Source organism: Panthera leo, chromosome B3 (genome assembly GCF_018350215.1).
Source record: "Panthera leo isolate Ple1 chromosome B3, P.leo_Ple1_pat1.1, whole genome shotgun sequence".
In the NCBI taxonomy this organism is placed as follows: domain Eukaryota; kingdom Metazoa; phylum Chordata; class Mammalia; order Carnivora; family Felidae; genus Panthera; species Panthera leo.
In genome coordinates this window covers 112,896,825-112,923,536 of record NC_056684.1, presented here as the reverse complement: position 1 = coordinate 112,923,536, position 26,712 = coordinate 112,896,825, and the positions used below count along the sequence as shown (strand labels likewise).

At 44.9% G+C, this 26,712-nt stretch overlaps 1 protein-coding gene across 4 annotated transcripts in view; it reads right to left on the bottom strand.

The window, feature by feature from the left end:
• PLEKHH1 (pleckstrin homology, MyTH4 and FERM domain containing H1) overlaps positions 1-15,192 on the bottom strand; it is a 52,967-nt gene extending 37,775 nt beyond the window's left edge. For all 4 annotated transcript variants that reach the window (XM_042943569.1, XM_042943570.1, XM_042943571.1 and 1 more), the window contains exons 1-2: positions 15,166-15,192; positions 7,500-7,658 (exon numbers count right to left, since the gene is read on the bottom strand). In XM_042943569.1, the coding sequence (XP_042799503.1) occupies positions 7,500-7,625 (126 nt within the window). In that variant the 5' untranslated portion in view covers positions 7,626-7,658; positions 15,166-15,192. The remainder of the gene's footprint in view (positions 1-7,499; positions 7,659-15,165) is intronic.
• Positions 15,193-26,712: the final 11,520 nt, after the last annotated feature.

Below are 26,712 nucleotides of genomic sequence, written 5' to 3'. Positions count from 1 at the left end.
GCTCAGTCTGTTAAGCATCTGATTCTTCATTTTGTCTCAAGTCATAATCTCACTGTGGGATCAAGCCTGGGGATGGGCTCTGTGCTGACAGTGGGAGCCTGCTTGGGATTCTCTCTCGGCCCCTCCCCCATCACACTTGCCCTCTCTCAAAATAAATAAATAAATAAATATTAAAAAATACATATTCAAGCTAAAAATGAGAGATGTTTCATTACATTACTTCTTTTCAATAAATCCACTGAAATCCCTTTTGGAAGCAGACAGAGTAAATTAAAAGTTTAAAACCTGTGTTAGTTCTAATACTGATGCCATGTTTTTTCATAGTAATTACTACTGTGGATAGCTTGTCTGAGGACAGTTATTACATTCCCACGTTTGTGATGGAATAACTGAAGCACAAGTTTAAGCAAGGATGAAAAAAAAATTCAAGAGGCTTTCATATCCATCTATAAAGCCTCCTAGAACAGTATCAAAAGTTTTAAATTGATCTGAACAGCCTTTATGACTTCTTCAGCATACTAAGGAAGAGAGCAAGGCAGCAGGGGGAAGGGCTCCCAGGGAACAGAGCATGATGTGAACTCCAAGACATCAGCCATTCCCTCAACTCCTATACTGGACAGGAAATGAACCCACAATTCACCTGGCTCCAGAATGCCTGGCCCTGGCAGTCTGGGTGTCCATGGCAATGGCAAACCAGACCTGGTGAAGCGTTAATAGCAGAAATAAGGTCTGATACTGTTTCTTCTTCCCATCCTCCATTTCCTCTCTCACCCTCAGGTGAGGGATTATGTGGTAGTCTTGACATCTTTTCTTTAAAAATTTTTTTTGCTTTTTAACACAGATCATTCCATGTCCAGAATGGCAATTCTGCAAGAGGGAGGCAGGTGTGAGCAGGCTGTGGGGTGGGGAAAGAGGAAGGGCATGTTTCCAAGCCTTAGCAGCCAGTGGGCAGTATCTGATCCCAGGAAGGGCTGGACCCCTGGGAAGCACCCAGGTTTGGCTTGCCCTGCACGACCAGCAGTGAGCAATTGCACGGCCAGTGGTCATCCAGGCAGTGCAAGCCCCATGGGCGGGTGAGTTGCGCATAGAGGTGGAGGGGGCGGGTGAGTGAGAGGGCTGGTCAGAGGGACCCAGCTGACCTGGCTCACCCGGTGTAGGTGGGTACTGGTGATGATTAACTAGTAAGCTCTAAGAGCAGTGACAGAGATAGGACCGAGATCAGGGCTTGGCCCCAGCCCCAGCTCTCCTGAGAAGCCTGAGTCATCTCTTCCTGATCTGAAACTTACCTTGACGTACTGGGGAAAATCTCTAAGTGAACTGTTGAACCTGTCCTGTTGGTTTGGAGATGAATGTAGGTGACAGGCACAGCCCCGGCATTGAGCAACATGGTGTTTATGGCTTTAAGGTTTCCTGCCAAAAGGTCTGGTGTCAGGCTAATGTCTCAGTACTCTTCTGTACTTAATTCTTCCAGCCTGTGATCCCTAGTCAAGATTTCTTTCTCTCTCTTCCCCCCACACCTCAGTCTCTTCTGCCCTGTGTCTGCATGCTTCCCTTTCTTTACCCAAGTCACACTCTGAGCTCCCAACCTTTTATGGAAGGGCATTCTGGCTACATGACAATCAAAGGCAGCCTGGAAGAGAAGATGGGGCCAATCTTATGATCTTATGAAAGTTCAACCTACCCAGACCCAAGGGGCTGTGGAGAGAGGTGTATCTGGATATATTTAAGGACCCTGGGGAATAGAGGAGGAAGGCACTTTAACACATTTTTTATCATGTAATAGTTCAGGAAACACATAGAGAATAACATTTTAAAATATGTATCCACCATTCAGCTTTATCAAATCTTAATTTCTGTCATATATGCTTCTGATGTCTTTAAGAAACGGGCCCCTACAGAGTGGTACATAAAACTCCCGTCTGCTTTTCCCAGATTTCACTCCTCCCCTTCTAGCATCTACCCCACACTTGGTTGTATTTACATTTTACCTCATTTGATATACCCCTAAACAACAAGCTTTAGGTTTTAAAACTTTATATAAACCATATTATTCTATATACATTCTCCTGATCTTTTCTGTTCAGTGTTGGTTTTTGAGATTGGTTAATCTTACATATGTAGCTCACTTGACTCATTTTTATTATTTTAATTTTTTTTGAGAGACAGAGATAGATGGAGAATCTTAAAAACAAATTTTTTTTTAACATTTATTCATTCCTGAGAGACAGAGAGAGACAGAGCATGAGCAGGAGAGGGGCAGAGAGAGAGGGAGACAGAATCCAAAGCAGACACCAGGCTCCGAGCTGTCAGCACAGAGTCTGACACGAGGCTTGAACTCACAAACCGTGAGATCATGACCTGAGCCGAAGTCGGCCACTCAACCAACTGAGCCACCCAGGCACCCCGAGAGAGAGAATCTTAAGGAGGCTCCACACTCAGCACGGAATCTGATGCAGGGCTCAATCCCAAGACCCCAAGACCCTGGGATCATGACCCAAACTGAAATCAAGAGTCAGATGCTCAACCAACTGAGCCACCCAGGCGTCCCTCACTTGATTCATTTTTAACGGCAATGTCGTATTCCATTGTACAAATACACTCAATATACTTAAACACCTCCCTGTTGACAGACATTTAGGATATTCCCAATTTTTCATATAGCAATGCTAAATTCTTGTATATAAAAAGATTTCTTTTTTTTTTCTTTTTTTTTTTTTTAATGTTTATTTATTTTTGACAGAGAGAGAGACAGAGCATGAGCAGGGGAGGGGCAGAGAGAGCAGGCTGCAGGCTCTGAACTGACAGCACAGAGCCCGATGCGGGGCTTGAACTCACAGACCGTGAGATCATGACCTGAGCTAAAGTCGGACGCTCAACCGACTGAGCCACCCAGGTGCCCCAAAAGATTTCTTATATATGTCTCCTTATGACTGATACATTTGGATTTATTTCTACCATTGCATTTTGTGCTATTTACTCCATTTTTTAAAAATACTCTTTTCATTTTCTTCCCAGCCTGGATTTAATAGACTTTATTACATTTCCCTACTCTACTGATAAGTTATATACTCTATTTCTACTTATTACATTATAGACTTAAATTTCAGACTTACAGACTGCTACATGTTCCCCAGTACCTGTTCTCCTCTCTCTCTCATACAAATAACAGCCTCCAACTTTCAACAGAGCACGTAGTTCTCCAGAATAAAGACTACGCTTTCCAATCTTCCCTGCTGCTGGGTACAACCATGTGAATGAGTTTTGATCAATGGGATATGAGGAGAAGCAATGAATGGAACCTTCGGGTCACCACTGAAAGGGACGGGTTTGGAATATGGACATCATGGTGAACCCTCCTCTTCAAACCTACAGTAGACGTCACCCTAGAATTACACAGCTCATGTCTGGAATGTTACACAAGAGGGAAATAAACATCTGTTGGGTTTAAGCCATTGTGACCTTGGGTTCTTTCTTACAGCAGCTGAATTATAATCTAGCTAATACAGTAAGCACGGAATTTTTTTAAAAAATTATTTTTTTTAAATTAATTTTTTAAAAAAATTTATACTGCTTAGACTCATTCTGCTTCCCAAATCTGAGGCTTCACATCTTTCAACAAGTTTGTGAGTTTTTAGAGGCGCCTGGGTGGCCCAGTTGGTTGAGCATCCAACTCTTGATTTCAGCTCAGGTCCTCATCTCACAGTCAAGGGATCAAGCCCCCACAGTGGGTTCCATGCTGACAGTGCAGAGCCTGCTTGGGATTCTCTTACTCTTCATCTCTCTCTCAGCCCCTAGCCCACTTGTGCACACATTCATTCTCTCTCTCAAAATAAATATATATTTTTTTAAGTTTGGGAATTTTTAAACCATTATCTCTTTGAGTAATGTTCTCCTTCATTCTCTTCTCCACCTCTGGAACTTTATAGGATCTTGTCATTCTAGCATCCGTGTCTCAGTCTCCGTGCCTTTATCTCTCTGGGCTCCATTCTGGATGACTTCCTCAGGTCCACCTCTCCATTCATTAAGCTTGTCTCAATGGTGCCTAATCTGACATTTAATCTATCTATTGAACATTTAGTTATACAATGAAAACATTTTTTGCTTCTAGCAGTTCTATTTCGTTCTTTTTCAAGTCTACCTAATCTTTTTGAATAGCGTCTTATTCTTGCCTTGTGTGTTCAATCACTTCATTACATCTTCAACAATTTGAAGGAATTCAATTTTATTCAATAATATTGAAGGAACTTGCCAACAGCTCCTTATTTGAAGTTCTTGAGGGACCTAGTCTACTTGTTTGTTGTGTATGGGGACTCTAACTCAGTAAAAATTATTCTCTCAAGTATTTAGTCATTTTGGATCATATATTCATCTTTATCATGGCTTTTTTGCCTGTGAGGATCCTGTATAATCTGGGTTGAGGTTTTGTTTCTCCAGAGAGGTTCTGTGTCTGTATCTAGGGTCCTAGGGGTATCACTGGCCCAGAACTTAAGGTTCCTAATCCACACAAATAATATAAATTCTAATATTAAACCAATACCATCATCAGGTTCTCAGGGCGTACTTTCCTTTTGCTTTTTGTTTTTTGTGCCCAGAGCCTTGGCTAAGTCTGAGAAACTGTTCTGTCATCTCCCTGTCTTGGTAGATGATTTTCTTTTCCTTATCTTTTTATATTATTTTGACAGTCCTGACTTTATTTTTTTTTAAGTTTACTTATTTATTTTGAGAGAGAGAGATAGAGAGAGAATGTGACCTTGGGAGGGGCTGAGAGAGAGAGAGAGAGAGAGAGAGAGAGAGAGAGAATCCCAAGCAGGCTCCGTGCTATCAGCACAGAGCCTGACTCACAGCTGATCCCACAAACCATGAGATCATGACTAAGCTGAAGTCAAGAGGCAGATGCTTAACCAACTGAGCCACCCAGGTGCCCCGACAGTACTGACTTTACATGAAAGTTTCAGTTTCAGCTCCAGCTTCCAACTGACCAGACCTCATCTCTGTCTCCACAGATGCTAAAACTCAAACCTCAAACCTTTCATTACTACAGGGAGGCCAGCCACACAGCCCGTCCCACTCAGCTGTCAGAGTTGAATACCACTTGGGTTCTACTTCTTCATTTCGCTGGCTGAGGATTCCTCCTACTCTTCTCAGTGCATGGCTCTGAACGGAGAAAAATATTTTAAATATTTAATATAGTATTTCTAGGTGTTTCATAGCAGTCTTTCTTAAAGGTTATTTTGTGTCCATATCACTAGAAACAGAAGTCTCTTCCCTCTGAGATGTGTTTTAGACCAGCTGGAGGCTCCTTACTTATCTTTTCCTTCCCTCCTACTCCTCCCCAGTCACATATCCTAAGGCAATGTTCTCAGACTTTACAGTGTACAAAACTAATTTCTGGGAGCTTGTTAAACATGCAGATTATGAGCAGCATCCCTAGGATACCTGGATCAGGAGGACTGGGGTGGGGCCCAGGAATGCACACGCTTAATAAGTGCTCCAGATTTCTGGCCTGGATAGTCCCACGACCACCCTTTGAGAACTACTATCTAAAGCCCATTTCCCTTTACCTGAGATGGCTGAATTCTACCCTTTCTCTTGGCAGTATCTGAACCATATCCATAGGAACCCTGCTGGTCTCTGTTTCGCAAAGCCTGAACTAGTAGACAGCAATGCCAACAGACCCAAAGTTCACAACTTCTAATCCAGGCTAGTCGAGGGCCATTACCCTCAGCAGTGGAAATGCAGGGGAAACGCCAATAACTTGTCTTCCTGGACTCCAGGTTGTGGGGCTATCATAAAACAGGCCTTTTACCCAGGCTTTACTAATAAAGACCTCAACATTACTTGGAGAGAGGTGGACTGATTTTTACTTTTGTACTATGAAGGAAGGGTTGGCTCAGGAGATGGATAATGTAAGCAAAACTAGAAAGAAAAGAGTTGATTCAACTAAGATAGATAGATAAATAGACAGACATAGATATAGATAGATAGATAGATAGATAGATAGATAGATTTTTTTTTTTTTAGTACAGGACTCTACTCTCCAGACAGGTTATGCTCCAAAATGCCTCTGAAAGTCAGGTGTTTAGACTGTCTCTTCCCACAGAAACATTACAAATGGTTGTCAGTTTCCCAGACCAGCCCATCCACACCTGTAAAGATAATAATCGTTCCCATTTAAGACCTATTCCATGCCAGAACCTTTATATGTGTGACCTGATACAAATCTCAAAATAACTGTGAAAGGCAGACATTTGTGTCCCTGCCTTAGAGGTGAAGGGACTTGCTCAGGGTCACACAGCATAGCTAGTAAGTGGCAGAGCCAGGTGGATCTGGCTCCAAAATCTGTGTCCTTGTCACTAGAAAATCAGGCTGCCTTTCATAGCTTGTCTGCTTAATACAGGGTGAACAGTAAAACATCGTCCCTTCTTCCCCACACTGAAAAAGAAATATTAAGGGAATAACAGAACTTCCACTACAGCCAGTTGACTCAAGAGGTAATGGAGGACCAAGATGTCTATCATTTCTCTGGAGCAGGAGAGAATGCATGATGATAGCTTAGTAAATTGCTTTGATTTGGGCTTAAAAAAGAAATAACTATCTTAGATTTCATTCTGCATGTGTGGAGGGCATCTTATTAAAAGTTCACCTTCTTGTTGGGGCGCCTGGGTGGCTCAGTCGGTTAAGTGGCCGACTTCGGCTCAGGTCATGATCTCACAGTCCGTGAGTTCGAGCCCCGCGTCGGGCTCTGTGCTGACAGCTCAGAGCCTGGAGCCTGTTTCGGATTCTGTGTCTCCCTCTCTCTGACCCTCCCCCGTTCATGCTCTGTCTCTCTCTGTCTCAAAAATAAATAAACGTTAAAAAAAAATTAAAAAAAAAAAAAAAAGTTCACCTTCTTGCAATGAGTAGTAAATAGGCCCTAGGGATCTAATGCACAGTATAGTGAATACAGACAAGAGTACTGTATTATAATCATCAAACTTGCTAGGAAACTGGAACTTCATTATTCCAACCCCTAAAAAGAAATGGCAATTACATAATGTGATAAAAGTGCTAATTACCACTACAAAGACAGCCACATTGCAAAATATAAATGTATCAGATTAACATGTGGTGTACCTTAAATTATATAAAGTTATATGTCAAATATACTTCAATTAAAAATTAATTAATTAAGGGGCACCTGGGTGGCTCAGTAGGTTAAGCGTCTGACTTCGGCTCAGGTCATGATCTCACAGTTCATGAGTTTGAGTCCAGTGTCAGGCTCTGTGCTGACAGCTCAGAGCCTGGAGCCTGCTTTGGATCCTGTGTCTCCGTGTCTCTCTGCCCCTCCCCTGTTTGTGCTCTCTCTCTCTCTCTCTCAAAAATAAATAAAAATGTTTTTAAAAATTAAAACAAAATTAATTAATACCTAGAAAAAAGAAAGTTTACCTTCTCTAACTCTCCCTAACTCCTGCCCTAGCGGACACAGACCTCTGAGATGAGGTTAGGTCTCCAGGACTCACCTTGTCAGCCAGCAGCTCCCTGATCTTGCTGGCCTGCAGGCGGAACCGGAAGAGCTGGGTTTCCAAGGCCAGGCAGCGCTTCTGCCAGTCTACGCTGGCTCGGGTCTCCACCTTGAGTTCTGCCATGATGGAATCCACTTCTGGCTACTCCAGGGAGCCCTGAGAACCAGCACACAGCAAGAGGAGAAGATCAAGAAGTGTGTGAGGAGGAGGAGGGTAGAGAATACAGGGCTACGGGCTGTGAGTTAGTCATTGCTCTCCCTGCGTCCCATTGTCACCTTTCTTAGCTCAATGTGTCCTGTTCCAACGTTAAGTTAGCTGGGCAAACTCAGGAAATCACGAAATGTGAGAAACTGTAAGGAGAACTGGGCCTCATCTGTGTTTCATTCAATTATCCATTTAACAAATATGTATCCATTCAATAGACATTTATATGCCAGACACCCTTCTAGGCACTGGAGATGCAAAGGTAAATAAAAGAGGCCCCCTTATCTTTGAGTTTTCCAGGGAACTCAGGAAAATCTAAGAGAGAATGTAGTCACAATTGCTAATCGATATGCAGATAAATGGGAACAGGGAAATGGGGTCGGCTATGGGAGAGGGATAAAGAGGGGACGATGTTTAGGGAAGGCTTAAAGTGAGTGACAGATTCATTTGAGATCATATAGCTAACTGGAGGCAGAACCCTGATTTCCAGTTTATTACTGATTCTACTACATGTATATAATGTTATTTATTGATTTATTTATTTACTTTTAACAAATCGTAATTCTGCATTCCTTCCTTCCTTGGATCCATCTATTCATTCTTTCTTTCAAGTAGGTTCCACACCCAGTGTGGGGCTTGAACTCACGACCCAGAGATCAAGAGTTGCATGCTTCACTGAACCAGCAAGGCACCCCCACTCGGAGATTTTTGATGAGAAAAAATGGAATGAAAATCCAAAGCTTTGCATGTCCTTGACAATTTCCTATTTAGTTGGGATTCTGTCAGTTGTCATCGAATCATCCTCCTCTGAAACAGATTCTCACTCTAAGTTCTAAAATATAAACCAAAAAAATTGGTAGACATTTTGCTGTAACCTCTGGAGAATGCCACAAGTCTTTGGGAAACAATGATACAAATTCAGACACCTATAATATCGCCAGTCAGGGGAATTTATCCAGATGTCTCTTGGATAAATTTTAGAGAAGACAACTGGTTGGGGATGAGAAAATGAAGCAGCATGTATGAGTATGCACGAGAGAGGACACAAGCAGAGTGAACACAGGGGAGAGATGGGCTGGAAAACATACCTGCCATCAGAACTTTTAAAATCCTCCCTGCTACTAATAATTACACTTGGCCACCAGCATAAATTTGGTCTGTCCCAAACCATGACACATGATTACTCTAGTATTAGATGATTTTTAAGGAATGACTTATTTTTTTAGGTTGATAATATTTTTAAAATGTGATCTGTCAGAGATACATAAGACTTACAGGTGAAATGATATAATGTCGGGGGGTTAGCAGTGGTCTAGGAAGGAAATACATGAAATCAGATTTATCAAAATATTTCCAAGTTTTGAAGCTGGGTAATAGATACATGGGAGTTCTTTATACTGGCCTTTTTACTTGAATATATGCCTAGAATTTTCTGTAACAAAACTTTATTTTTGTAAATCTCTTTTCCTTTCTTTAGGAGCCACATGCCTCAGAAAACCCAGTCACCTCCTGCCCTGTTGCCAAATACCATCTTGGTGACCAGTGAGTCTGTCTTTAATGTGTTAACCACCAATACTGCTTCCCACCTCACATTTAGCTTTTACATGGATCTTTCTCTCATACCACAAATAGCTATCATTTACTGGGTTCTCAGTGTATGCCAGGCATGTGTGGCCTCTTTAATCCTCATGACAACACATAAGACAAGGTGTGGGCACTACTGTCTACACTCTCACATGAGGACACTGAGGAACTGAGAGGCTAAATAACTTATACAAAGAGTTCTAGAGCTAGTAAGTAGTGGGGCTGGAGTTCTTGTCCCAAAGTTCCTGCTCTTAGCAACTCTGCTCTTTACACATCCAGAAACTTGAAAGAATTCTGATCTCACAAAGAGTGAGCTGGATTGTTAAGAATGAGAGAAATATTTTACAGGACTTTTAGGATCCTTGACAGGATCCTTGGTAGGATATTAGGGTGAACCTGTATTCAAGAGTTTCCAGGGCATCCTGGTCTCAAACCATAACCTGACACCATAACCTTCATAAGCACAGACGTTTATCCTATATCCAGACTTTTCATTTAAAAAACAGCGTCAGTAGACCTGCAGAGAAAGGCCCAACAATTAAACACTGATGAGTCTAGTGTCTGCATCTTTCGGTTCTGGGCTGCTCAGAACACTGAACGCATGACCTCAGCCCTGCTCTCCCGGAACTGTCATCCCAAACAATCCCAACATTGTGACCTCCCAGCAATCCCCACCTCAAAAGACTGGGACCGACTGGAACGGGGAGGAAGACAAAAGGCAAAAACAAAACATGACCTTCTCTGAGCTAAGATCACAGCTGAAAAGACAAAACAACCTTGTGGGGCCTCCAGAGAAGGCCAGAGGCTTCATGTTTGATTTGCTTTGTCCTTTAAGGGGGGGGGGGGGGGGGGGTTGCTTTTCCTCGTATAAATAAAAAAAGTGGTAGATCTGAACATAGGACCTGAGTGTCTTGCAACCTCGCTTGGGGCTAAGCATTAGCAGTAAAAACACACAAGTAAAACCTAGGGAGAGGAGAAACTTAATTCTTTTGTGGCACCCTCTTATTGACTGTCAAACTACAGCTCAGATTCCAAGAGGACAGTGGAAAACCAATCATGAAAATCTCCAGGAGCTTGGAAATAAAACATATCATTGGCCTCTGCCTGGTCCTGATATCTGAAATTATCTCTAGACTGCAGGGAGTGCTTTCCCAATCAAGCATCTTATGACATCACACTTTCGAATAGATCAAGTGCTCTGCTTAAACCTCTCCCTGCCCTGGGCACGCTAATGTCGGGGGTGGGGGGGGTGGGGGGTGGTGGCGCGGAAAGAGTTGCGCTGGGCTTGTCTTAGCATGTGAGGAGAGCTACGGGGTTTCGAAAGGGAACTGGAGCAAGGTGCCTGCTGCCAAGCGCGTGGCCCAGAGGCTCTTCCGACAGAAGCAGGTGGTTGCCGCGGCAGCTAGAAAACATGAGGCAAAACATAAAAGCAAAATACCAGTACAGTGAACTTCACCTGCTTGGTCACCTTGTACTTGTACCTCCCATAAAGACTTGCAAAGATGAGCAGAAATTAACTTAAAGAACAGTTTTTAACTTTCCAAAGCACTGTGTAGGAGTTATTTCTCTCCTTATCCTCTCAATATCCCTGAGATGTAGGTCAAGTGATACTATTCACAATGAACAGATAGATGAGAAAACCCAGCGCAACCATGCCTTGAGACATAGAGCTAAGCAGTGTCAAAGCTGGGCCAAGAATGATCTCCCAGCATACAGAACATCCTCTTTCCGTGAAGATGCTTCAGTAGTGGGGGTGGAGTCTCATGCTACCCGGCTAGCCTAACACAGATAGAACATTAACGGCAAAATAGGTGGGGAAATGAGAGAAGGGACAAAACCCAGCTCAACTGTTCTCTTTGTTTTTTAGTCTGGAAAGCTTCAAATATACACAAGAAGTAGGGAGAATAGTACAATAAATCCCCATGCACCCTCCCCCGAGCTACAATGGTTGACTCACGGCCACTCTTGTGAAATCCACTTCTCTTGATTCCTATTAGTGCCCGGCAGGCTACACTGCCCAGCAAGTGACCACACAGCCTTGACTCCTGCTTTGGAACTCCCTAAGTCCTCCAGCATCCTGGGCTGACACAGCCACAAGGCTGGAGGAGCATGCCTCAGAGGCAGGGGCTGCATGCAGGATGGGTGATGAAAAGGGGGCACGGGGAGTCCTTAGGTGACCTCAGACTTTGAGCCTGTATCAGAGAAAACACAGACTTGACCTGGGATGGCTCTGGAAGGTTTAGGGATTTGACGAGAAATTGACAAAATGCTGAGATTAAATTTAATTCAACCAACTTTTGTGAAGTGATTTCTACATGCGAGGTTGGGGACATAAAGATGAATTAAAGATCCCATGGCTTGTAGGGCTCAGGTCTACAGTCTGAATATCCTGGAACTTCCCTACAAAGAGGACCAGTCAATACAAGAACCTAAAGGAAAGAGGGCAGAGGCCACTGCAGGAGGCTTCAGAAGGTAACAGGAACTCTGTTCTGGGTACAATTTCCACTGGGCTCTCCTGTGTCACCTCACTATGGTTCACTCTGAATGTGAGCACCTTTTGTGATTTCCACTTGCTAGTGGTAGGCTACCATCATCTTCTACAAGTGCTAGACTAGACTGACTACCTGCCCAACTATGGGAAAGGAAGAGCTTTGTGCCCCTTTTCTGGGGACGGAGCTGGGGGAGGGTGAGTGCATACAGGGGCATAGCTCCCTCTGACCGCACCATGTCATCTGATCAAGCCAACAATCTGTGTTTTACTCTTGGGTGCTGAGGCAGCACATTTCACAATGTTGGAAGAGACAGGAAAAGGTGAGCATGTTCCAGCCTTCGGGGATCTAAATACCAGAAAGGACTAGGACAATCACGAATAGCATCCTTTGAGAACAAAACCAGTAAAGGGAAACAGCAGAGTGTAGTACTTCAGATCCCCTCTCCTGGTGCCAAACAAGCCTGGGTTTGAGTCCTGGCTCAGGCACTAATTAATCATGTGACCTTAAACCATTTGCCTAACTCTCTGAGCCTCAGCTCCATTTTGAAATTGAGAGCAATAATATTTGAAAAGGAGGGCAATAATATTAGGTTGAATCATGGAATTATCAACATTTAACCATTTTTTGACCTTCAAAAAAATGGCAATTTCATAGGCACACTAGGTCATATTTTTTTGAGAATTAAAGGAGATATCATAAAAGCCTGGCACACAGCACTCCATATTGATAGCTACTATCAACAAAGAAAAGGCAAACCAACAGTGCCTTGGCGTACTAGGAGATGTGGCTCATACATGTGCTTACTACCAGATCTACCTCAGAGAGGTGAGGGGATTTTTAAAGATTATTTTACCACTTTTTTTTTTAAGTTTATGTATTTATCTTGAGAGAGATAGAGCATGAGTGGGGGTGAGGGAGGAACAGTGAGAGTGAGACAGAGAGAGAGAGAGAGAGAGAGAGAGAGAGAGAGAGAATATCTCAAACAGGCTCTACACTCAGCACGGAGCCTGAGTCAGGGCTCAATCCCATGACCATGAGATCACGACTTGAGCCGAAATCAAGAGTTGGGTGCTTAACTGACTAAGCCACCCAGGTGCCCCTTTATCTCTTTATTTTTGAGTACTGAACAAAAGTGTATACGGTACAAAGGCTTCTTCCCACCTTGTCCCTCAGCCACAGTGTTATGGGGTTTTGTGTCTTCCAGAAATATCCAGCGTAGACACAAGCATTCTTATACATGTTGCATACACATACACAAACACAAATGGTAGCACACTCTACACACTGTCCTTAACCTATAACTTAGAGATCTTCCTGTATCAACATATATACCCTCTCCGTCTTCCCTCCATTCTCTTTAACAGCTTTATTGTTTTCTACTGTGTAGCTATTACATGACTTAAGAGTCCCTTATTTTTTTTATAAAGCTTTTTATAACTTTAAAAAATTATTTACTTATTTTGAGAGAGACAAAGAGAGAGAACATGCACGAGAGCAGGGGAAGGGCAGAGAGAGAGAGAGGGAGAGAGAGAATCCCAACAGGCTCCACACCGTGAGTGTGGGGTTCGATCTCATGAACTGTGAGATCATAACCTGAGCCGAAATCAAGAGTTAGACGCTTAACTGACTGAGCCACCCAGGTGCCCCAAGAGTCCCTTACTAACACACATTTGGGTTGTTTGAAAACTTTTGCTAAAATAAACAATGCTGCCACAAATATATGTCATTTCATGTACATAAGAGTATATCTGAAGGATAAAATCCCAGAAATGGAATTGTAGCGTTAAGTGAGAACACGTTTTTAAATGGCCAAATTGTCCAGATTGCCTTTTCCGAGACTATTCTAATTCATACTCCCGCCAGCAATAAGTGCCTGTTTTCCCATGGAGGAGGTCAGTTTCGAATTCATTTTTGACAGAAGGGAGAGATGGCTCAACTGGGCTATCCAGAGAAGACTCAGCTGGGCTATCCAGAGAATGCCGGATGGTGGCTCAGCAGCCAGCCTGCTGTGAACTCACCCAGATCAGGACTGAGAAAATCCCCGCACCTTAACCTCAGCATGTACAGCATCTATACAACGCTCTTCAAACCAAAAGGGGCACAGAGTTCCCCACATGGAAACACAGCCTCACAGAGAGAAGGGAATAGTAAAGAGGAGTGCACAACGGGGGAGCAGAGTAGGAGGTACATGTTTCTTCCGGGGAGCTGGTGACTTCTGAGGAGGGCAGAAGGGGCCCCACATTTTCTCAACTCAGTTGTTAGTCTCAATGAGTCTGAGACCACAGGGGGTAGGTACCCTGTCATAACCCAGCTCTGAGCAGGCCTCCAAAGCAGTCTATGAGAGGGAAGGTAGCTGATAACGGACTACACCCCACCTTAGGAATTTAGGAGGCTTGGGTTTGAGTTTTGCCTTTTCCACTTTTTAGCTATATAACCTTGGGCAGATCACAATTTTTCTGAGACTGTTTCCTTCTTTATAAAGGGGATAACAGTATGCAGAAACACTAGGTAACTGATGTTAGTTAAGTGACGTTACCACATGTAGAGTCTGGAACACAGAAGACAGTCCAAAAAGCCTGAGGAAAGAATCCACGACTTTTCCATTGAAATTGTTATTAAAATGATCTTTCAAGTGGAAACTGTACCAGGAACTAAGGTTCTGTCCAAAAGAGTTTATGAGATGGACTCACAGTAAAAGCTTACGGAGATGTCCTGGCAGGGAGGAAACCACACGGGGCGGATTCTACTTCCAGGTGAGGGTCTTCACTGCCTCTGCTACCCCCATTAAAGCTTCCTGATCCCTGGTGATAAAGTCACAACGGCTCCTAGGACACAAAGCTACTGCTGTCACTCGGTGCCCAACTTGTTTTCTTTTCTGCTTGGCTGACCTGCCTCTAGGAGTCTAGCCGGACCAACAGAATCCCTAAGAGAACTACCGAGAAACCACAGAGGAGATTACCTGAGACGAGGCGGGGAGGAGGGCGGGAGGCGGAAAGCGAGAGGGCAAGAGAGCGCTCGGCAACGCAGTGGGACGCCTGCAAGTGCGCCCGAGGGCCCTTCCCGGGGGCAACCGGCTCGAGCCGGTCCCAAACTCCCGCTCCTCCCGGGAAAGACGACTCCTCGCCGCTTGGTGCGAGTCCACCGAGTCCGACCACGGCTGCCAGCGCCCTCAGCGCCAGGCGGGGAGGCACCTGCTCTGGAATCGCCCTCCGGCAGGAGGGAGCCCTTCCTCTCCGCTCCGCCAAACACCTCCCCGCCAGCGCACACCGCCAAGCCCGTCCCTGCCTGCGAGGCGCGCGCGGCCGCTCACCTCCCGCCAGCTCGCGGACGCTCCCGCCGCCCACCCGGCACACGGGCGCCCTCCGCGCGCGTCCGCCGCTGACCTTGCGTCCTTCTAGCCCGAGTCCGCGGCGACCGCCGGGTCTCCGCTCCGCGGCAGCAGGGGTCGCGGTGGGCGGGGCGGGGGCCGGGCGGGCTGCCCGCGGGCTGGCCGCACAAAGCCAAGCCCGGCCTCGCGGCGCCCCATTCAGAGCCGCGCCGCGCCCCCTCCTCCCGGGCCGCTCCTTAAAGGCCGAGCGCCGGCGCGGCTCCTCGGGCGGCTCGCGGAGAGGCACAGGAAATGACCTCAGCAGGCTCCAGCCTCCCACCTCTCCGCGCCGCCCGGCTCGTCCCTGGGGCGGCGGGGTCTCCCGGCCCCCGCTCCGAGCTCTCCGCGGGGACCGCACCAGCCGCGGAGGGCGGCCGGGAGCCCCGGGAGCTGCTCAGCGCCCGGCCAGCTTGGGACCTTCGCAGGATGGGGCTCAAGACCAGACCTCACCCCCCAAAGGAGGTTCCAGCATTTGCTGGCAATCTGTGAGAACTGTAACGCCCGGATATTTAGAGCAGAAGTCCTTATTTCCAACAGGCTGCCCCACTGCCAGACCCAGGTTATGATTTGTAATTTGGGGAGAAAAAAAAAAGTCACCGTGGCCCCGAGTGTACTTTGCTTGCTTATGTACGTTTGTCTATGCATTATTTATGTTAAAGGAGCAGGCCGAGGAGCCAGAAAGGCAAACCGGACGCTGCCTGCTGGGCAGCTAGAGCAGTCTTCATACCCTCGTTCTACAAGGGCTTGCAGTCCCTTAGCGCACCGGTACAGTCCTACACTCAGAGTGGATTGGCACACTCGACTTTTTTGGTTAGGCGGGTTTGGGGTAAAGAAGACGAATATGGAGACTATAGGAGGAAAGGAGCCACGTTTCAAACGGCTTTCTTGGCCAGTCCTGCAGGCTCTCTGTCCAGGCCTGAACCGAGACAATCACCACCAGGACCCACTTCTGCAAAGGGGCTTGGAAAACTCACTCCGGGCCTTGATGAAGGATCCTCTGGCTCCACCCCAAGTTTGAATTTGAATCTCTGGCGGTGAGGCTGTCAGATTACCCAGCTAACAACTTCCCCAGGCAATTCTCCTGCACAACTTTGAAAGCCCAGATACTGTAGAAAGCTGGTCCCAGTAGTAGTAGTTTAGGAGGCCAAGGGCAAAAGTTCAACTGGGCCAATGGGACTCCAGGGCTGAACTTGCAAATGGATTCATAGCTCCTGGGGATTGAGATAGGTCAACCCCAGACTGTGGGACACGGGCCTCTGCTATCCCTTCAACCCTCGGGAAGATGCCTAAGGAAGCTCAAAAGCAAGTCTTCTGGAGTTTGTTAAGGATGATTCATTGGTTCATTCATGCTTTCATTCACCTTCATGAACATTAGATTTCAAATAATATAAAAGGGCTAACAATGAAAAATGTCTACCTCCCACCCTGCCCTGTCCCCCAGATCACTCCTCCCCAAACACAGAATTTCCTTTCAAGATATTTTATCTATAAAGCATTCATAAATACATATGCATTCATATGTTTGTGTATATATACAGTTGACCCTTGAACAGCATTGATACGAACTGCACAGGTCCACTTATACATGGATCTTATTCAATAAATATATTGCAAATGTTTTTTGGAGATTTGCAACAATTTCAAAAAACTTGCAGATGAGCCACATGCCTAGAAATACCAAAAAAAAAAAAAAAAAAAGTATTATTGGAAGAATATGGTATTTAATACATATAATGTACAAACTATGTGTTAATCAACTGTTTTTGTTATCAGTAAGGTTTCCAGTCAACAGTGGGCTACTAATTAAGTTTTTGGGGAGTCAAAAGTTATACTCAGATTTTCTTTTTAATTTTTTAAGTTTATTCATTTATTTTGAGAGGAAGAGAAAGAGAATGTGTGTGAGCGAGCAGGGGAGGGGCAGAGAGAGAGAGAGAGACAGAATCCTAAGCAGGCTCTGCAGAGTCAGCACAGAGTCCTGTGGGGGGCTTGAATTCATGAACTGTGAGATCATGATCTGAGCTGAAACCAAGAGTCGGACGGACACTCAACCAACTGAGCCAAGCCAGTATAGGCAACCCTATACTCAGATTTTTTACTGCATAGAGGTTGATGCTCCTAATCCTGGCATTGTTCAAGGGTCAACTATATATATGTTCATATATATGTATTCATATCCCCTTTCAACACTAAGGGAACATCCCTTGCTTTTTTTCCCTCTTGACATTACCATTTGTTGACTCTTGTTGACTCATCAGCACACTTAGAGATGCTTTATTTTTTTAGGGGTCCCCTAGTGTTCCTAATGATGGATATTTAGGATGTTTCCAATCTTTGGAAATGCTTTGCTACAGTGAATATCTATGTGCATACTTCTTGGTCCACATTTATGACTATCTTTATGGTTTAATATTTAGAAGTGGAATTGCTGGCTCTACACACAAATATGAATTTTAAATTTCATTAGATGCAACCAAATCACCCTCAAAGGAGGCTGCACCACCAACCTATACTTCTTTCAGTGTGTTTTGAGTGCCCCTTTGTTCCCTCCCACCACACCAGTCAAGTGATTTATCACGAACTACAAAGCTTTTAAAAAGGGAGGATTAAATGAGTTCATATGCATGGATGATTTTAAAACACTGCTAGCACACAGGAAGGTTCAAGAAAGTGTTAGCCTTTGGTATCCCAACCACACTCCTCCCTGTGACCTCTTCTTTCCTTTGGGCTCTGTTTCAATACCAGCTCTGTAAACTTGAGCAAGTTCCTTAGCCTCTCTGGGACTCGGTTTCCTTTTCTCTAATATGCATGATCTCTCTTTCTGGAGTTGGTTTGAGGATTAAATCAGATAATAGAGTTACATAAATTTTGGAATACAATCATTGTTCCATAAGTGATAGCTATCCTTCCCTCAAACTTTCCCCCCAGCTTTTATTTTGAAAATTTCAAACTGACAGAAGTTGCAAAAAATAGTGCATCAAACACCCATATACTTTTTGCCATGTTTACTTTCTGTCTTTACACATATATAATATATATTATAATATATTACATTATATATTGGTGCTATTTAAGTTATATATTATATATATTATATATTTCATATTTCTAATATATTATATATTACATATATTATAATAGATAATTTTTCCCCTAAACCATTTGAGAGTTGTGCACATCATGACCTTTTACCCCTGAATATTTCAACATGTACCTTCCCAAGAACAAGGATGTTCTCCTAATATTATCACACTTAGGAAACTTATTAATACAATACTATCATCTACCATACAGACCATATTAAAATTTCCCCAATTGTCCCAACAATGTCCTTTATAGCTGAGTTTTATAGCTCTTCTATTTATTATTATTAGTCCCTACCTAATACCAGAATGAATGGATGCCTAGAGAATAATTTCATCCCCTCCTCTGTCCCAGGGAGAGGGTGACTCCCACAATTCTAGAGCCTAGTATTCCTCAGCGGCTTCAGGTAATCAATAACCACACTAGCAGGGAAAGTCACAGGCAGGGCAGAGTTTCCCATCTAATGCTAGGGATTGTCCCACCAGCCGTCTTGGCTGATGTCACCTCCTCTGCCTGGCTCCAGCCGCCCGATGCTGGCAGCCCAGGAAGATTCTGTCCACCTCCCCTCCAAACCCTGGCTGGGCTTCTGGTGTCTCCTCCACGTCCCCCATTGGCCTCAAATCAGCAGAGGCAGCTGTGAAAGCTTCAGTGAGGGAAACCTGGCTCCTCTGTCACCCTCAACTGCAGCCCTCCCCATGCCACCCCATCCCTAGATGAATTTCTATGAACCTCCAGGCTGGCCTACCCCTAACTTAGCCCTGGAATTAAGGGTTGAGATGTCAAGACACTATCTTTTCCCCACAATCGTTCTGTCTTTTTTTTTAATGTTCATTTTTGAGGGGGAAGGGGGGATAGGCAGAGAGAGAGAGAGGGAGACAGAGGATCTGAAGCCAACTCTTCCCTGAGAATGGAGATCTGAGAGCTGAGAGCCTGATGTGGGGCTGGAACTCACGAACTATGAGATCATGACTTGAGCCAAAGTCGGACGCTTAACCAACTGAGCCACCCAGGCGCCCCAACAATCTTTCTGTCTTAAGTCACCTTTTACGTAGCGTTCCATGGATCTGAGACTAACAGTCAAACTGGCCACTGATCACATCCAGACAGTAACATCAGCTGATGCTGATATTCTTCTCTCCCCCCCGCCTCCTTCCCATTCATTTGTTCATTCATTCATGATAACTGACTTTTAGGTTGTTCCAGGTACTCTATTAGATGCTCAACTATTAACTTGGATAAACCATTTCCTTGCTTCCTGCCTCAGGACGTCCTGTTGTAAACTGGGGAGGAAAAGGCAGGATTATGAGAGAGTCATTACAGCAGAGGGGAATTTGCAAAACTGAAGTAAGGAAAAGCCATCTTGGGCACCATATTTGGTGTTGTAGTGGGAAGTAGAGGAGAACAGGAAGGCTGGTGGGAGCCTGCCTGAAAGTCTCCAAGGCCCCAGATCCCTCCACGGCTCCATGCAGAAGCGGCACTCATGACACTTAAAGCTCATTCCTGTTTGATATTAGTTTGTTATTATAGTGGCCTGACAGCAGACAGAGGAAGAAAGCCATCGTGTGCCCTGAGTGGAAGGCTCAGTTGGGCCATTGAAGCTGAGGATCTCCTCTTACTTTTCTGAGAAGAGGATGAGGCCTTGGTGGCCACTCACTGTGAACATGTCTGAACCAATTTGGTCCTCTGGCAATTGACAGGATCCTATACTCACGGCCCCTGGAGATGAGAGGTGACTGGAGACCATTCATCTCCTCTTCTATAACCTCTTACAGGTGGGATAGTAAAAATGGCCAAAATTCTGTCAATTATACAGACATCAGCAAGCAGGCACAAAAATTTCTACAACTTGCTTCAAGGGAGTCAGGGAGTTGGCCTGGTCTGGTTTTTACACATTATTCATGTGAGGGCCCATATCCTCTTTCTGGCTAACTCCTTACGGAAACCTCTAGCATACCTCAAGCACATTCAGCCTACTGGTGTAGGCTTTGATGCCATTTGAAGCGCTTATGTAATCACCCTCTAGACTACAGATTCCTGATTAGAATACTTTCGATGCTAACTAACCACTTCAGGGGTTAGAGGAGATCGGTGTATATACAGACACACCATGTGGTTTGACATCATCAGTTTAAGTCCCATCTTTACCACATCTGTGCTGATGTAACCTTGCGGCGGGTGCTTAATTCCTCATTGGTAAAGTGGTATAACATCTCTTGCCCCATAGGGTTGTTGGAAGGGTTAAATGAGATAGTATTGTGTCTGGCATGTAGCAAATTCTGTATAAAAGGTAGCTTTTGTTATTCATTCTTTGAACAAATATTTGCTAGAGGTATAATGTTTATGAGATACTCTCCCAGGTTGCTAATATCTACTGTACTAGGTCAAGAGGTTGTGATATCTCAAGGAGTTCTCTTTGTTGCAAGATTGCAATAGATAAGAAACATGGTTTGAGAGAAGGAATAACTCTAGGAGAACTAGCAAAATGTTTGACAATTCATCTTCCCGTGTCCTGGGCTTTCTAGAGATCCCACTTCTCAACACCACTTGTTTTCTCTGAGTGGGGATCTGGACTCCAAAGAAGCCCTACCTGCTTCACTGAAACTCTCCCAAATCAACCACCCTGTCTTCTGCCTTCAGGGCCTTGTTCTCAGTTGTTTTTGGTAGGAGATAAAGGGGGAAAGGGAGGGAGAGGAGAAGGGGGGGGGGACCTCAGAGTCCCAGCATCCCGGGGGCTGGTCCTTGTCCAACCTTCTACCTCAGGAGCCAGGGGCAGAGGTTGGCAGCTCTTGGGTTACAAAGAAGTCAGGAGGCGATTCTACTGCTGAATCTCTGGGAGCAGCTAGAGCAACCAGGGGCTGGGTCAGAAAGGCTCAGGGTCATTGTCCAATTCAGGTAGGAGAGTAGTGATCAGACATGCAGAGAGATGCAGGATAGGAAGGAAGTGAGAGTCCAGAGGCAGAATTCTGTATTCTGTGTGTGTGTGTGTGTGTGTGTGTGTGTGTGTGTATGTGTGTGTGTGTATGTTGGATGGTGGGAGTGTCCTAACTTTGGGCATGGACTCTTCTTTCATTTATTCATTCAGTTACTCAAGAACAAATATTTACGGAGTAGTTACCATTTTTCAGGCACTGTGTGAGGAAACAAAGTGTGGCAAATGTGACCAATGAACTCAGGGCACAGACTTCAAAACCAGACATGCCTGTTGTTGAATCCTGGGTCTTCCCAGTGGGGAGCATGGCAAATGATCTATCCAGTCCAGCTGTGGGCTCCAGAGCCAGACACAGCCAGACAGAGCCGGGCAGAGAGCAGGGAAGAAAGAGGTTCTTCATTTATAAACAGGAATCAGTATTCTTTCCTTAGAGGGTAGTTGGAAAGATGGAGATAGGGTCTGCCCCAGTATCTGGCATATGCACCCAGTAAGTGTTACTGAATGGAGGTATAAAGGGCTAGCAAGATGCCCAAAGAGTAGGGACTTGGAAGCTCACAAAGAGCAATGGGTGGAAGGGAGGCCTGGTCAAGAAGGACTCCAATGAGAAGGAAGGCAGCGATTCCCCACCTGACCTTATATCAAAAAGCCCTGGGGCCACTGATTAAAAACATGGAACGAAGCCCTGAGCATTGAGATCAGCAAGCTCAGGGGTCTGTATTTTCATGATCCTTAGACCAATAGGGTGCCTGGAATTGATTGGTTTGTCATACACCATGTTCCAACACTCCAGTGATCTCAGACAGCAACAACAGCCCCAGAGGGGAAGGCAGGGTAGAACTGATGTCATGACAACACATATCAATGCAAAAGGATCTGTCCAGCACAGCTGTGAGCTCACCAAGTGAGAGAGAGCCAGGCAGAGAGGGACTCAGTAGGATGAGGGTGGAGAGGGAAAAGAGGAGGTGGCAGGGAGGGGGAAAGGGAAGCTGAGTTGGGAGCTGATAGAGCTCAGGGAATGAGAACTGGGTAAATCCAGTCATCTAGGTGGGATTCTAGATCATTTTAGAACTTACAACATTAAGGTTTTAAACCAACCGTCTTATTTCTCCATGGGGGTAGAAGGGAATGGGCAGGGACCTTCAAGTAAGTGGCATTTCTCCAGAAGTCTAAGGAGCCCATGTGGGAAGAGACTCTGGGGTTCTAAGAAGCCGGGGGAACTCAGGCCAGTCAGGGAGCCTGTTGTAGCACCTTGGCCCCTTTTCTGCAGTATGTGTGTGGCAACTCTAGACATTTGAGTTCTCAAGGTGACATTGTGTTGGCTCTGGGGGATTCTACTTCCAGAGTTCAAATTCCAGCTCTGGCACTTAACTGAATACTGGCATATAGTAAGTACTCAGCAGATGCTGGCCATTATTATTATCCCTTCAGCTGATGACAGACCATGGGAGAGGTGTGGTGAGCTAGGGTTCTGCTTTCATCCATTCAGTACATGCGTGGTGAGTGTCCACTGTGGACCAGGAAGTAGGGGAGGGAGAGCATGGTGGAACAGGTGACTCAGTCTGGGCAAACTGGACTGTGGAGGGCCTCTTTGTGCCCCTTGACCTCCCCTCTGCTGACTGGCTGCTTCACTTGACTGGAAGAGGCTTGCAGTGTAGGGTGGAGAGCTATCTATGGCTGGGAGTTGGAGTCCTCCGCTTCAGAGACACATGCATTTCCCTGCAGGGCACCTTCCAGGCTGAGCGGTTGCTATAAGAGCATGCCAATAAGTGCCCCAGAATTCACAGAGATGGCAAGATGCAAAATACCTGAACAGAATGAGAAGACCTAACCATTTCGGCTCTTCCTCCCTCCTTCCCCCAAAGATTTAGTGTGAAACCAATTGGTGTGTTATCTGCTTTGATCAATCGAGCCTTCATCTGTGGTGCTCATGATCATTGTGCTCAGGCTCAGGGATTTTACGAGTGTCAGGTCTCATATCCTATTGGAAACCTTCTTTGCCAGCTCCTCTTTATGAAAGGGGGTTAGTCCAGATGACATAACCCGTCTTCCCTCACAAAGTTCCCAATGTGACCCCCCACTAGCCAGGACAGGGAGGCTATCTCTCAGTGCCATCTAGTGGTCAGGATGGCTTGTTTTCTTAAACAACCCTGAGCACCAGCATTCCTACTCCCAGCCATGCCGATGGCCAGATCTGTTCCCTTCCAGTCTGACCAGTGCATGCTTTGGCCACCCTGAAAGGTGGTGGTTAATGGGGCTTTAACTTCCTTTTTTTAGAATGTTTTAATTTATTTTTGAGAGAGCGCAAGTGGGGTTGGGGCAGAGAGAGAGAAGGAGACAGAGGATCTGAAGCAGGTTCTGCACCAACAGCAGTGAACGGGTCATGGGGCTTGAACTCACCAACCAGGAGATCATGACCTAAGCCTAATGCTCAACCGAATGAGCCACCCAGGTGCCCCATTATGGGGCTTTAACTTCTGTCTAAAGTGGAGACTTTAAACCTTAAACTCTGAATACTTTGTTCCTGTTCAATTTTTCATAGTTTCAGGGAAGGGGATTAGAAAACTTAGTGGTACTAAAAGATGAAGGTAAAGGAGAGAAAGATGGAAAGAACATGCTCCCCTTTCCAGCTCTGAACACTTGGCTTCAGCAGTGCATAGACCATCAACTTGGCACTTGTTCCAGGTATCTCTCACCTAGAGCCACAAGAGCAGGGGACAGGAAGAGTCTCTTCCGCAAAGGTCCGAGCTGCAGGTTAAGGATCATCTTTGCTCCACCACAGATAAAGTGATGAGACAGGGAGCTGGGACCAGACTGCTTAACTCAGAGTACCAAGGGAATGCACATACTGGGAGATTTGCTCATGGAAAAGTGAGTTTTGGAGATTCCATAGAAGTGACAGGACAGTGCCCCTTTCCAAAAAGCAGTTTCCACTTTTCCAGGTTCTGAATTTCCTGGTCCAGGTCTAGAAGACAGAATGCTAGTCCTTTCCCTATTACAGTGTGGGGCCCACCCAAAGGAATCAGATAGAGCTGACAGGCTTCAGACACATGAAGGGAGGTCGGTGATGGAGTAGAACATACAGATTCCTAGGATTAGAAGCAACAGGCATTGCTCTAGGGGTGACACATGACTGTTGCTCCTTCCAAATACTACATGTTGCTCCACTGGCTACTGGGGGAAACTCTCAGATAGCTTTGGAATGGTCTGATCCTGACAGCAGGAATTTTCCTACAGGGTATAGGGGATCGTTCTTGTGTGGACTCAGGATCTCTCAGGGGTAGGAGAGTGGGGTAGGAAGCACTCTTGGGAATAGCATGGTTCTTTGGGAAGCAAATTTTAGTGTTGAAATAAATCCATTGGAATATTCAGAATAAGAAAATTTCCTAAGTATCCTTGCTATTCAAGCCAGTGGAAGATAATATACATATATAGTAATGCACATAAGATTAGAAGCTATTTATAAGGTAAAGATCACCAAAAATTTTCTAGAACCTTTTCCTCAACTCCAAATCTCTGCTTTCCCTGACATAGTTTTATGATTCTTGTGTCCTTTCTTGAGCTATACCACTCAAAACTTCTTACAATTTGTGTTAGGAGAAGGATGCTTAGAAGGACTGTATTGTTCCTCATATTTATAGCAACAATAATAACAGAATAAAGAGGGAGAGGAGCCAAGATGGTGGAACAGCATGGAAGTTTTTTTGTGTGAAATACAGCCAGACCAACACTACCTACACACCTAGAAACCATCTGACACACCTAGAAAACTGATCTGAGGATTAACACAACAATTTGCACAACCTGAACCACAGAATTCAGCAGGTACATGGCACAGAGAGGTGAACTGGGGGAGAAAGAAGCTGTGGAGGGCAGGGAGCTGCTTTTGCATGGGGAGAGAGGATGAAGATGGGGGGGAGAATATGAGAAAAGCACCCCCTCCCAAAAGCAGCTGGAGACAAAGTAGAAAAGTGGAAACAGCCACAGGGACTGAACTAAAAAGGGAGAAAGGAGAAAGGAGAGGGTTTAAATTCCATTAAGACCATAAACGGAGGGGGTGGGGGAGCGCAAAGTCTGCAACTCCACAACTCAATACCTGGTAGTGCTCTGGTGGGAAGGGTGAATCCCCAGGAACAGAGTGGAGTCTGCGGTTCTTCAGGCCACATGGGGATAGGCAGTTCCCCTGCTGGGAGGACACCTGGTAGAGGCTATGTGGGTCCCCCAAAGGCAAAGCCCCAGTGGACTCGGGAGAACAACCACATTCCCTGGTTCTGGAAAAAGGTCACTAAGGGTGAAGCCTGGTGCCATATGTGTGTTGTGATTTTCCATAATCCCTGAAATGCTGCTGCTACACTATCTGGCGAACTTTTTCTGGTGTGGGCTGGCACCCAACCACAGTCTCTGGGCATCGGCAGCAGCACGGTCCCGCAAATGTTCCTGGGTGCAGCCAGCACCTGGCCATTGCTTGGTGAGACCCTCCTGCAGAGGGGCAGAACAGGTCAAAGCTGCAGTCCCTCAGAACTAAGGGGTTGGGAAAAACAGCCCCATCTAAGACAAAACTCAGGAGGAAAGTGCTGCCTGGGGTTTGGTCACAGAATGTGTAAAAGCGGGGAGTGGACGGAGGCTGAGGACAAAGGATGGGTGTGTGATTGCTGATCAGGGAGAACAGAATTCCAATACTAGAGACTGAGTAGCAGGGTGACGCCATTTTCACCGCTCCCGCGCATGTGCCTATGCACCTACAAGCGCCACAACAATCCACCCCAGCAAGCTAAGCAGTGCCATCTAGTGGAGAACGGAGCTGTTACACTAAGCCCTGCCCAACTGGGCCAACCTCGCTCTTCAGGAACACAAGTCTCTCCACCTGCTTATTTTATGGACTATAAAGCGCTTCATAGTTTGACTTCTAGGGGAAAACAAAGTAATTACAGTTGTATTTCAGTCTGTTCGCCAGTCCATCTATTCAATTTTCTTTCTTTTTTTTCCTCTTTTTTTGTTTATTTTCTTTTTCTTGACTACAGAAAGAGAAAAAAATGCATTTTTATTTTTAATTTTTATTAAAAATATTTTTCTTTATTTTTTTCTACTATATTTTCTACCTTTGTGTAAATTTTTTCAAATTCTGTTTTACTTCTATCATTTCATTTTAGTCTACTTCAGTGTATTCATTTTTTCAAATTTTCAAACGATTTCTTTTTTTTCTTTATTTTTTCTTTTCCTGTTTTTCTCTAATCTATGAAGCCCCTTTCAACACTCAGACCAAAGCACACCTAGGATCTAGCATCATTTATTCAATTTTGTGTGTGTTTGTTTGTTTTTAATTTTTTAATTTTTTAATTTTAATATTTTTTAATTTTAATTTTTTAATTAAAAAATTTTTTTTTACCTCGTTAATTCCTTTTATCCCTTCAAATTGATGAAACGAAGAAATTGACCCCAAAAGAAAGAGCAGAAAGAAACGACAGCCCGGGACTTAACCAACACAGATACAAGCAAGATGTCAGAACCAGAATTTAGAATCACAATAATAAGAATACTAACTGGAGTCAAAAATAG